This window comes from Alosa sapidissima, chromosome 14, assembly GCF_018492685.1.
Source record: "Alosa sapidissima isolate fAloSap1 chromosome 14, fAloSap1.pri, whole genome shotgun sequence".
NCBI lineage: Eukaryota > Metazoa > Chordata > Actinopteri > Clupeiformes > Clupeidae > Alosa > Alosa sapidissima.
Window position 1 is genome coordinate 3,836,961 of NC_055970.1, and position 12,596 is coordinate 3,849,556.

General features: G+C 40.1%; 1 protein-coding gene across 1 annotated transcript in view; it reads left to right on the forward strand.

Annotated features, from left to right (window-relative positions):
* LOC121682398 overlaps window positions 1-12,596 on the forward strand; it is a 37,187-nt gene that overhangs the window by 12,848 nt on the left and 11,743 nt on the right. Inside the window, exons 14-24 of the mRNA XM_042062536.1 lie at window positions 254-478; window positions 707-837; window positions 1,372-1,515; window positions 2,573-2,779; window positions 4,778-4,861; window positions 5,250-5,361; window positions 7,962-8,194; window positions 9,474-9,623; window positions 9,708-9,851; window positions 9,951-10,095; window positions 10,260-10,432. Coding sequence (XP_041918470.1) covers window positions 254-478; window positions 707-837; window positions 1,372-1,515; window positions 2,573-2,779; window positions 4,778-4,861; window positions 5,250-5,361; window positions 7,962-8,194; window positions 9,474-9,623; window positions 9,708-9,851; window positions 9,951-10,095; window positions 10,260-10,432 — 1,748 coding nt within the window. The remainder of the gene's footprint in view (window positions 1-253; window positions 479-706; window positions 838-1,371; window positions 1,516-2,572; window positions 2,780-4,777; window positions 4,862-5,249; window positions 5,362-7,961; window positions 8,195-9,473; window positions 9,624-9,707; window positions 9,852-9,950; window positions 10,096-10,259; window positions 10,433-12,596) is intronic.

A 12,596-nucleotide genomic window follows, 5' to 3' on the forward strand; every position in this document is an offset into this window, starting at 1 on the left:
CAGCAGAGAGAATCTTGCCTCAAACTGCTGTGTTGGGTCTTTAATTTGAGGGGAGTGTAAAGTCCTTGATATTTTATATATATCTGAAACTTTTTATATATATATAGTTTTCTGAAACTTCATTTATTTAGTTGATCTTAGTAAAGACCTGTAACACGGAGTATTAGCTGTCCATGCACATACTAAATAATAAGCTTAATTTAAATAATTACTGATGGTTTATTTCATAGAATCTTCTTGCTTTGTGTTTCAGGTACTGGCATTATACTCCGATTGAAAACCAAGTTACCGGAAGCAAAATACAGCATCAGGCTGGATGTTCGTGACACCCATGGCTTGAACCAAGTAAGCATTGTAGAAGCCCAAGTGTGCAACTGCAAGGGAGCCGACTTTGCCTGCACAGACAGGGATATCGGTGCAGCAGGATTCGGGCTTCCTGTCATCCTGGGAATCTTGGGAGGCGTCCTGGCCCTACTCTGTAAGAATCTTCCCTCTTTGTTTTAAGTATTTTGATTGAGGTGAAGGGTTGAAAGTGTCTTTTGGGGCGGGGGGCGCTGCACTCACTGCTCACATACTGCACTGAGCCCAGCAGCCAGCACAGTGTGTGTGTGTGTACAGCCCTTAAGCCCTTAGGACGTTTCCCTGCTTTTGGAGTTGGTTGCTCTGCTGCCAGGCCTCTTCCTAAACGACTCATTCTGCCCCCCAGTGTTGGTCCTGTTTCTGCTCATGTTCATGAGGAGGAAGAGCAACATGAAGAAGGACCCGCTCCTGCCAGAGGACGACATCAGGGACAACATCTACTACTATGATGAGGAAGGCGGAGGAGAAGACGACCAGGTGAGCTCATTTCTCAGATGTCGCTAGTTACCTGTGTTATTAGCTCAGTTTCCACCCAACGTTTTAAAGTAACACAGTGTAGGAATTCCCCTTTTCATTGTAACTTTCATTGTAAATTCCTACATTTTCAATGTAACTGGGTTCCCATGTAACGCTAAGGGGGTTACCCAGTGTGTCAAACTGATGAAAAGAGTCATGTTCCTGGTTGGAACAACAAAGCTACTTAGTGCAATACCAGATATTGCCGGTGTGCATGGATATTACATAACATTATGATTGCATTGTATTGCTTTCATGCATGTGGAACTTTGTACTTCCTGTTGGGAGTCGCTCTTCATTGTAATATAATATGAGCAGTGTGGTTAACTTGGTGATTTTTCTCTCTCTCTCTCTCTCTCTCTCTCTCTCTCTCTCTCTCTCTCTCTCTCTCTCTCTCTCTCTCTCTCTCTCTCTCTCTCTCTCTCTCTCTCTCTCTCTCTCTCTCTCTCTCTCTCTCTCTCTCTCTCTCTCTCTCTCTCTCTCTCTCTCTCTCAGGATTATGACTTGAGTGTGCTACACAGAGGCCTAGATAACCGTCCAGAAGTATTCAGGAATGATGTGATTCCCACCTTCATGCCCGCACCACAGTATCGACCACGTCCTGCCAATCCTGAAGATATCGGGAACTTTATTGATGATGTAAGTCAACTACATTTTCTTGACTTGCCTGTTTTACACACCTGCAGACCGTGCATTTTCACATCAAAGTACGCCGATCTGATTTTTTTTTTACTTAAAAGTATGCAAAACGAGCAGACCTCCAACTTCTCTGGAAAGCTCCTTGGGCATGTGAATTAGAATCTCCCGCAAATCTATTTCATGTGAGGAGATAAAGAGAGAGAAAGTGAGAATGACCGGCAAAGCATAGTGGCCTCTCTTTATGTTATTTTTTCTTCTCCAACGGTGGGTTAAATGAAAGACTTAATGAGGTGACTTTGCATTCCCCCAGCTACCGTTTTGCGAAACTAAAAATAGTTGGGATAATGTAGAACTAATCATTGCAGCCTCACAGATGGCTGAAAGAAACGGTGCATGTGCAAGTGGAATTCTTTAAAAGCAATCAGTAATTTGCATTAGTCAGCAAGTAATAATTGAACATTTAATGTTTTGTTTTTTTGTAAAAAAAAAAAGAAGAAAAAAAAAGTAGGCTATTATGAGTAAATGGATAGACTGCACACTGACAATAGCAGATTTCTCTGGCCTCTGGATATAGCCTCTATCTACTGTAGTCTATATCCAGGTGAATTAAATATGTTGGCATAACATGGACGATAGATGTATTTCTGTACAAAATAAATCTTTAATAATGGATTGAAAAGAGGTAATAATACCAGGCATGATTGAATAGAGGCCATATATGAGAAAATGGACAACATATCCACATCAGTCCCCATCAACCCAAGTGTTTTAGGTCAGGATTATTAGGCTCTAAAACAGATTGTCAACATTATAGAGCTACTGTAAAAGATTCAGTATGCACTTTCAGGAACACATTTACCGGTAGATAGATATTCGACATCAAAGATGGGTCGCTATCCAAAATGTGTCTTGCGAGTATGGCTGTTTGTTTTTGACTGCATTTTATGCTACTCAAAAAAGTTCTTCAAGATTGGCAGGTCTGCACCTGCTTTGAAGGAGTTGGTAACATCTTTCTAATCCCCTTGCTAATGTTCTGTGTGTGTGTGTGTGTGTGTAGAATCTGAAGGCGGCTGACAACGACCCCACGGCGCCACCGTACGACTCGCTGCTGGTGTTTGACTACGAGGGCGCAGGCTCCGAGGCCGGCTCCCTCAGCTCCCTCAACTCCTCCAGCTCAGGAGGCGACCAGGACTACGACTGCATCAACGAGTGGGGCCCGCGCTTCAAAAAGCTGGCCGACATGTACGGTGGAGGAGAGGAGGAATGAGGGGACGCACTCTTTTAATGGGAACAACTGTCCTAAACCATCTCGTTCTAAACAAAAGCCACTCCTGCGTGCATTTTCCGCAGCAAAGATGTTTTCTAATCTGATGGTGGGCTTTATCTTGAAGGTTACATGCTTTGTTATATTTTAAATAATGACCGTAAAGCAAGGGCAAGCCCATTTTTCTAGCACTGATGGCCATTTGAATTGAAGGGCACTGAGTGAAATTGGGCATTGAGCGGAATTGCTCCTCAGATAGCATACAGCCTTGACACATGTCGGTTAAATGTTTTATATCACTTTTGCTTGTTCAGGTTTTTTTTTCTGTTGTAAACAGTTTTTTAACAGAATTTAATCACTCAGTCTGTGGAGGGCGTATTAAAGAAAGGGTAATTTTTTAAAATCAGTTTTCTATTTGTCAAGCTTTTTTATGTTGCTCATTACCCTCCTTTACCCTCTGATTGTTTTTCATGATGCTCTAATGTTTCTTTGAAGCATGTGCTTTTTATGGACTGTGATGGCATTCAGATTCAAGGTGACGATGTAAATATTTTATTAAATAAACTTCTTACACCTAGATTGTGTGTGTGTGTGTGTGTGTGTGTGTGTGTGGTCATTAGATTGAAGAAAGCCTGCTTACTTGTCTTCCAAGTTAATCTTAAACCCTTTGCAATATTACAATTTGCATCCCTGGAGTCAACTTGGGGAAGGGTGGCAAGAAAAGTGTGTGTGGTCTACCAAAGCACACATGAATGCTAACATGCAGACTTGGAAAGTTTTTTTTACTTGATTAGGCATAGCCAGGTTACGGACAGTGTAGGCTACTCACTCACCTAACATTGTAGAAAAATGGATATTATTATTAATAATAATAATAATAATAAAATGCTTGAATAATTTTAAACTATAAACTTATAAAGCAGGAATTATAATTTAACTCAATTAGACCTATGTATATTTTAACACGTGTTTTGTTTGTTCTTTGATTATATGATGTTTTGCACAAAAGCGTCTGCTAATAAATTTAGGCCTACATATAAAAAGAAACACAATCAAACTCGACTTCCTGCAAAATCCCTGACTGCGCTTTTAAATAAACCATCTCTGTCTTAACTGGTCAAAAACTCCCTAACGTTGCATACAGTGATGGTCAAAAGTGTTGGCACCCATGCTAAAGTTGACTGAAAAGGAATATAAAATAATCTTTTGGAAATTTATCTTAATGCCTTAAGTGAAAAATTAGGAAATATCTAACCTTTTAAGGACACTAATTTTTTTAGTGAATGAATAATGTTTCATAAATAAATGTTCTTCCTTAAAATACAGGGGTCATAAGTATTGCCACCCCTATGTTAAATTCCCATAGAGACAGGCAGATTTTTATTTTTAAAGGCCAGTTATTTCATGGATCCAGAATACTGTGCATCCTGATAAAGTTACCTTGGCCTTTGGAATTAAAATAGCCCCACATCATCACATACCCTTCACCATACCTAGAGATTGGCATGGTGTTATTTCAGCTAGCTGGCCTTTAAAAATAAAAATCTGCCTGTCTCTATGGGAATTTAACATAGGGGTGGCAATACTTATGACCCCTGTATTTTAAGGAAGAACATTTATTTATGATACATTTTTCATTCACTAAGAAAATTGGTGTCCTTAAAGGTTAGATCACTTAAGACATTAAGATCAATTTCCAAAAGATGATTTTATATTCCTCTTTTCAGTCAACTTTAGCATGGGTGCCACTGCCATCACTTTTGACCATCACTATAATTTCGGGAACTACCAACGCCACTCTTATCTTTGTGCCAGCCAGGTTGCTTAAGTTCCGAATACCATATTTGGATGCAACCACACCAGACACGGTAGATAACTTTGACCACACCCATGCCAGTTATTTGGTACTTCCATAAAATCACCATGAATCTCTTTCAGAACATCAGTGCTTCTTCATTGAGAGGAATCACATCCTCAGTTACAGGATTAAGATAAAATAGGCTGTTGGAATTCGTACAGGCTTTGAATCTGATGGATGTTTCTAGCTGCTTCCGCTTGGGAGCCATCATTCTTTTTCTCCAGGTGGGTTGTCTTTGAGGCCATGTTTTCCCCCCCAACCTGTGGACTGCAGTTCAAGTAGCCTAGCCTAGCTTACAGGTTAGCCTAAATGCCATTTCTTGATATAGCCTATGAATGTCAGAAGTTCACTTAAATGTCCGATTAGAGTTAAAAGTGATGTAGCCGAGGCATAGCTGCTAGTGGAAAGCTGAGACAAATTTGTACTCAACAAATCTGTAGAATCAATGTAGGGTAGTATATAGCTTTTTAAGACAAACTGTATTTAGTAATTTATTAATATAGACGACGAGTCTGCAGCTTGTCCTTTCTGTTCGGTCGCATAGGATAAAGAATGTGAATGTGGTCTCTAAAAAGTTGAAACTAACTAATGATTTTCCTTTTAAAAATCTAGGCACTATTGTGTGCAGGTTTTGACCAATCATGCACACCTGGCTTTGATTCAGAACTCTATATATTTAATGTCGACAGAGTTACTCTTCACGTTGGCAAGACGCTTGGTAAAGGTAAGGATTTTTTTCACCGTCATCTTTTTAGGCCTTGGCCTAGTGCTACATAAAAATGTGTAGCCTAATGTTATCTATTTTATTTAAAAGCATACATCTGTAAGTCCTGGTTTTTAAACCATTTTTTACATCGTTTTATTTACTTTAATTCATTCAGTGGTTGGTGAGACATTTTTTTTCAATTCAATTAAAATGTTACTGTATTTTTGTTTCTTGAAATGAGAGGGGTATGGAGTAGCTTTCTTGTCGGTTTTGTTTTGTCTGGTGATGACCCTGGTGCGTCTAAGACAAGGCTACACTTGTTTTGGCTATCAGATGAAATTTCCTCACTGCTGCATGAGACCATGGGCTGTCTCGCTTGATATTGGTGGCAGCACACAGATTCTTTATTTGCCCTCATCCCTGGCTGTTTATCACCTCCTGTCTCTCACAGATTGGATTATTTATATAGGCTAATACAGTGGTCCCCAAACTACGGCCGGCCCGCCACCTCATTCTGGGTGGCCCCCCAAAACATGTCCGTGGTATATAGCATCTTCTGCCCCGCATGGGAGTATGACATCGTCAAACTATAACCTCCGTAATTTCCCCCATTCAGTCTCTATAGCGAGTCTTAACAGTACACATGTAATGCTCTTTTTGTCCACTGGTGGTTGTTTGGCGCTGTTTCGCGCTTGCCATCGAAAACGGAATGAAATGTAGGCCTACTTGCAAACAATGTAAGAGGCCTATGCTGACTGTATCAGTGCTCAAAGTATTCTAAAAGTTTATCAATTAATTGGTAATAACTAACTAACTTCTATTCAAGTCATATTTCTGGGATAATATTTCTATTTTTTATCCACTCGTTCAAATGTTCATACAAATTCACAATTCACAAGGTTCTCATAGGTGAGTGAAAGTGGTCATTTCAGATGTTTTTGCCAGCACTTCATAAAACTCTCATAGTTTGAGAACTTTAAATTATTTGTAGGATATTGCTTGTTCACAATTTGACCTGTGTATGCAGAGACACGGAGTTCAGAGTTTACACATTTTGAATATTTCATTTGAGCTACATTTTACACTGATATGGCATGATGGCAATATAAACACAGCTAGCAATGGTATTAAATTACAGTAGCCTATGATTAAATGTAATGGAATATTCAACTAAGGTAAACTGTTCACAGCACTAAGCTATTTATGGTTACTGATATACTCAGAGTCTCTGGCCCTCTATTAGAGCAAGGCATTTTGAGCTGGCCCTCGGAAGAAAAAGTTTGGGGACCACTGGGCTAATAGGTCATACTTGACATCTGACTCTAGTCTACAGCTGTCAAATCCATTTGAGAACTGTGTTGTGGAGTTTATTGTAAATGGACCCAACTGACAAGTTTCACTTGCATTTGATATGCCATGTTGCAGTAGCAAAATTGTTCATCCAGATTCAGTCAGGCACGATGTCCTCACAGGCTTCTCAAGGTGTGCCAAACTGGTTTTGCTTCCATTTGTGAGAGCTGATAAGTGTTTGGGGCAAGGGAGTGCAGTAGTGGAGTATTAATGAGGAGGATCGGAATTGTGCAGGTGTGTATGATTTCTCAAGATGCGAGATGGTGAGATCACCATTCTGATAACGAAAAAATATGATTCACATCCTGTCCGCAATCATGAAGAAATGTTAATGAAAGTAAAGTGGGTACATGACTACATTCTGGTCTGTCTTCTGTTTCACAATTTTGCCAACCACTGCCGCTAGCCACAAACAGTCTTTTTAAATGCACTTTCTTTAGAGTTGCAAAAGTTTGTCTGCAGAGACCCTGTCCATAGTAGCATAGATGTGTAATGTTTTTGAGTCTAGTTACTAATGGCTTAGAAGAATGATTACAGTGCATGAAAATGCACTGTTCTGTTAAAAAGTATTTTTATTTTTCTTCTAACTAAAATTTCTGTGTCTAATTCAGCTTCACCGTTTAACGTAGAAACTTCATTCAAACTTTGTAACATAGGTTTTGAAAAGGACACTTGAGCAATGTATTTTTCAATTTTGTAAACTTTATAGTTTGAGATATTAACAAAGAACAAGCTGACCCCAGCTGTGGCGCTGACTGGGGCACCTGCACCGTACACCGGATCCCACCCCTGCTCTCTCTCCCATTCGCTTCCTGTCACTCTCCACTGTCCTATCATTAAAGGCATAAAAAGCCCACATTTTTTTAAGGACTTTGCATTAGCATTATGACATCATATTGTTTCACCATATTTCTTATAATTGCTTTTTTTTACCCTCTTCCTTTTTTACCACACTTGCTCATTTTGCTTTTACACAAATGTGCTTCATGGTCCCTGCTCTCTGCCAGGTATTGTTGTTTCAGGTCTTTTATTGTCTTGATGTGGTCTTAACCTTTTGAAAAGTACCTTGTATTGGTACATTGCAAAGACACTATACAAACAAAGGTTGATTTTTATTTGTGTCATTGGTTACAGCCATGGCCACTTCCTCCACTTTGAGCACAAATAGCTGACCAATTTGGCCATTAACACTAGAGGACCGACTGAAATTGTCAGTGTTGCATAGTAGTCACTAATCCAACACCACCCCACGTTTCTTTCTTCTGCAGTGGTTTTCGATGACTGTACCAGCCGCAAGCGAATTGTGTTGGATTCGGCAGACAGCCGTTTTAAAGTGGACACGGATGGAACGGTGAAGCTGGAGAGACAAGTGACCCTGCATGATGGACACAAGAGGTTTTCACTGCACGCGTGGGACTCCCAAGGCAGGAAGCACACAGTTGCTGTTCGTGTGGAGCTCGACCGGCCTCACCAGCACCACCACCAGGTGGACTTGCACCAGGTAGCCACAGGCAGCACAAGATGGAATAACACTGACCTCTGCTGAACACCTGCAGATTGTGTCTTGCTACTCTCGAGTGTTCAGGGGTTTCAAACCAGTGGTGTGCAGCACATTGGTCCATATAGTAGGGGTGTAAAGATTAACCGATACGTATCGGTATCCGTTTTTAACGTGTAAGATACGGCTACATCGATACGTGAAGCCCCTTATCGGAATAAAACTGAAATGAACTGGTCGTTATATCGGTTCACAACCTTTTCTGCTTGCTCAGTCTCATTTACGTTCCAAGCAGCGCGTTCATCCCACGTCCAGTTTTGAAACTATACGTGGCACGGAACTGTGGGTAATGCAGTTCGTTTTTGGCTACATTCATTGCCCAAAGTTGTCAAATGACCTCATTACCTACCCATACATCTACTGCAACTTAAGCACGTGACAACTCGCACTCGGTCGTTTGTTGTACAGTTTTTCAAAATCCAGCGCGAAATTAAACACTAAACAGCAACGATAGTCTGTAGAGTATAGCCTTACGTTTGATGAAGGGATTTCCTTAATGTTAAATAATAATTTGGCCCTTGCTAAAACGATGCACAAATTATTAGCCAATTATTTTGCTCATATTCACTCAGACTTGTGGCATTATAGGTTTCTGCATTAGGTCTACCGTTGGAACAAAATAAACCCAGAGAGTTCATTGATATGTAGGCCTGTTTTATTCTTGTAGGCTATATGAGAAAAGGCCAAGAGTGTCTTAAGCACTGTTTTATTTTATTTCGGTATTGTCTTACCTCAACAAGGCTACAGCTCCATGAAAACAATCAGATATAACTATAAAATCTATAAAGTCTATAAAAATATGTTGTATTTGGCTGCTGTGTTTGACTGAAATGTAGACTATTCTTTTTTCATTTCAATACAGTACAGTATATTAAACAAACCTCAGTTTAGATAATCATATTCACACATTTTTTTGCCTAATTGACAACCATGACCATGATAACTGATCATATAAAATTAATGTGCACCTTGAGCAAATTATAAAAAAATCTTTCAGAATGTTTTCCATTCTTGAACTGCATCGACTCGTACTGAATCGTTTTTTATGAACATGTATCGAATCTTGCCCATGTATCTAGATGCGAATCGTATCGTCTTTTACATGAGAGATTCACACCCCTACCATATAGGCATTCAAATTATGTTTGAATTGGTTAAAGATAATTCGGTGTGTAAAGTGTATTAGCTTGTTGGTTCATTTGGTCACACTTTAACTCCATAGCCTGATGCGACTGAAGCAGTTCCAACCGTACCAGTCCTGGTGTTTCCAGAGTCATTTGGTGGTCTAAGGAGGAGGAAGAGGGATTGGATTATCCCTCCCATCAACTTTCCTGAAAACTCCAGAGGCCCTTTTCCACTGAAGATGGTGCAGGTATGTGTGTGGTATGGATGGTGAAGTGTGTGTTTTGTTGGGATAATATGGATAGATTATTGACTGAATCAATTTGACTTCTAGATAAAAACCAGCGAAGCTGATAAGGTGAAGATCATCTACAGCATTACTGGTCAAGGGGCAGACGACCTTTTTACAATTGACCGTAAGACGGGATGGCTTTACGTCACTCAGCCCTTGGACAGAGAACAACAGCCTTCCTATACGGTAATGTTTTTAAAAATAACCCTGTTGGAGTTTTAAAGACTGGGGGCATCCAAGTGACTATTAGCAAATTCATGATTTTGTTTTTATCCTACCCCTCAGCTTCTTGCCCATGCAGTATCAGATGGTGGTGGGAAAGCAGAGGAGCCCATGGAAATCAATGTAATTGTAATTGACCTAAATGATAACAGGCCTATCTTTGTGAAAGATCCTTTCCTGGGAAATGTTGCAGAAGCATCAAAAATAGGTTTGTCAATTGTAATGTCTGTGTGTGTGTGTGTGTGTGTGTGCGCATATATATTGTTCTTCCTGTTTCATGTCAGAATTAGTTGCTTGGTCACTTTAGTTTTCTAGGCTTTATTGTGTTTAAGGTTTTCGTTGTGAATTTGATGCTTATTTGTTCTTGTACAGGCACTGAGTTTATGGCCGTTAATGCCACTGACGCTGATGAGCCTGGAAATGCAAATTCTGACGTCCGATACAAAATTCTCAGTCAAGAGCCAGCATTGCCACTAAAGGATATGTTCGACATCAATCCTTTAACAGGAAAAATCAGGGTGAAGAACAATGGGCTGGATAAAGAGGTACACTTTGACCATGATTTCTACTTGTGATTTGTAATCTGAAATATTGAAGTGTTTTTAGACAGCAGGAAAGTGTGATGGGAAAAGAGCTGCTTTATCATGTGTTCTTAATGGCCTCATCTCAATGTGTAGAATTGTAAGAAAATAGTTTGAAGTGTTTTGTTCCCTTGAGTCTGATTCAGAGTTGATGCAGAGGCATCCTATACAGTGTTTTAGTAGTGTTGCTTGGGTCAACCTGTTAGGTCGGGCGGGTGTGGGAAGCTTGATCGGAAAATATTGCGGGTGGAGCCGGGGGTGGTCAAAAATTGACAAAGCACTTCTTCTCACAAAGTTCTCACTTAGTTATTAATAATGTAGGCAACAGAACATTAAGTGCAACAAACCTTCTTGCAATCTCTAACTGCATAAAACGGGTTAAGATATGATTAGTCTACAAGACCTTCCATCTTCCCCTCTCCCTCTCACACAGGCGCGTGACAAAGTGTGCGCTGCAACCTGCATTCCCGCAACATTCTTTATTAGACAGATGCAGTTTTGTTAAGTTTGTGAATGCATGCGATAATGATAATTTTCAACTTTCTTTCATTAGACAGATTTCTGGTTCAGTTCATAAAAATGTAAAGTTTAGGCAACAGACCAGGGTTCGAAATTAACTTTTTTTGTCCTCAGTGTCCCGCAGCTGTCCTGAATTCTACTTGCTAGTCCCGGACTGAACCACCAGTGTCCCAAATTCAAGTTCTTGTTTTTTTCCATTCTACATAATAAATATAGCATAATAATCATTAATTAATTTCAATGTCAGTTTGGCGTGATGTCATTGCCACATATTTTTGAAAGCAATCACTAATAGCCTGGGAAATTAGCACAAAGCTGTCAGATGGGCTACTCTCTGACATTTGTTCGTTTTCTCAAGAATAGCCTATAGTTTAGAACTGCCACAGCAAAATGCTATCTTTTAAAAATAGTTTTCATAGTTAAGCTTCTTTGCAACACTCAAAACGCAGTTGCAGGATTTAGCTCAGCATGGTATTGGTGACGTTTCGTCTGTCACTGAACAGCAATGTTTTAGCTAGAACACCAGTGTAACCTTACTCCATCAGTCAAGAATGTTTACAATGTCATGATATTCATTTCTATACAAACCAAGATGGCGGATTCCTAAAGAAACGCAAGCACCAATCCCATTAGGGCAGTGTTTCCCAAACTTTTTTTCTGGGGACCCACTTTTTAAAAATGACAGACCATCGCGACCCATTTCACTTCAGATCTAACATGCAACCACCAATAATGTGTTTCTTTTTAATAAACTGCCTGTACACTTACAAAGTTCTCAATGCTTCGGTTTACATGTAGAGACCCTCATTATGCTACCGTGTAAGTGTGGTGCTATTTTGAGCCTTTTTAGTAGTATAGAAATAGCGATTACTTTTTACTGTACGTGTGCCCCGAAGGCTAGCGTTAATCGCTAATAAGCGGCTTGCAATAAAACTGGTCACATTTGACTAGCATGAAAACAAATCCCAGCGAACGGTCGAACTCGGTACACATGTGTTATTAACCCCTAGGTTTATTTTGCACCGGAATTGTCCTTTAACTCCCTCTCCTGGGAGGCAGAGCCCGTTTACGGAGAGCCGGATCACTCCCTATTAACTCCATTGTACCTGCAATCTGCTGCAGTTCCGCTAGGGACGATCACGAATAAGTGCAAAAACAATGGGGGTCTATGGAGCTAGACAGCTAAATGTGTCTCTTTCACCTGGTTGTCGGTGAAAAATCGAAGATTGGATTGTGGTTTCTGCAAGATCAATATGGATTATAGGTCAAAAGTTGATTGAACGAGTACTTTCGTCCTTTCGATTTCTTACAGGTTGGGTCGTTGTTGCCCACAACACACTAGCTTTCTGCTAATGAATGAGGTCATTGACGCATTTGAAAGGCTTTTTAGAACAAATAAGTGACTCAAAAAATATAATACTCAGCGGTGTGTATTTTCTCTGCCCCCTCTTTTGCATGCAACATTCAAATTTCTGGGCAAAAAATTATATCCCGAGAAAAGTGAATTTGAGGGGTACAGCTCCATAGACCTCCATTCATTCTGCACTTATTCGTGATCACCCTCATGTGGAACCAGAACGGGAACTGCAACCAGTTCAGAAATCGGAAG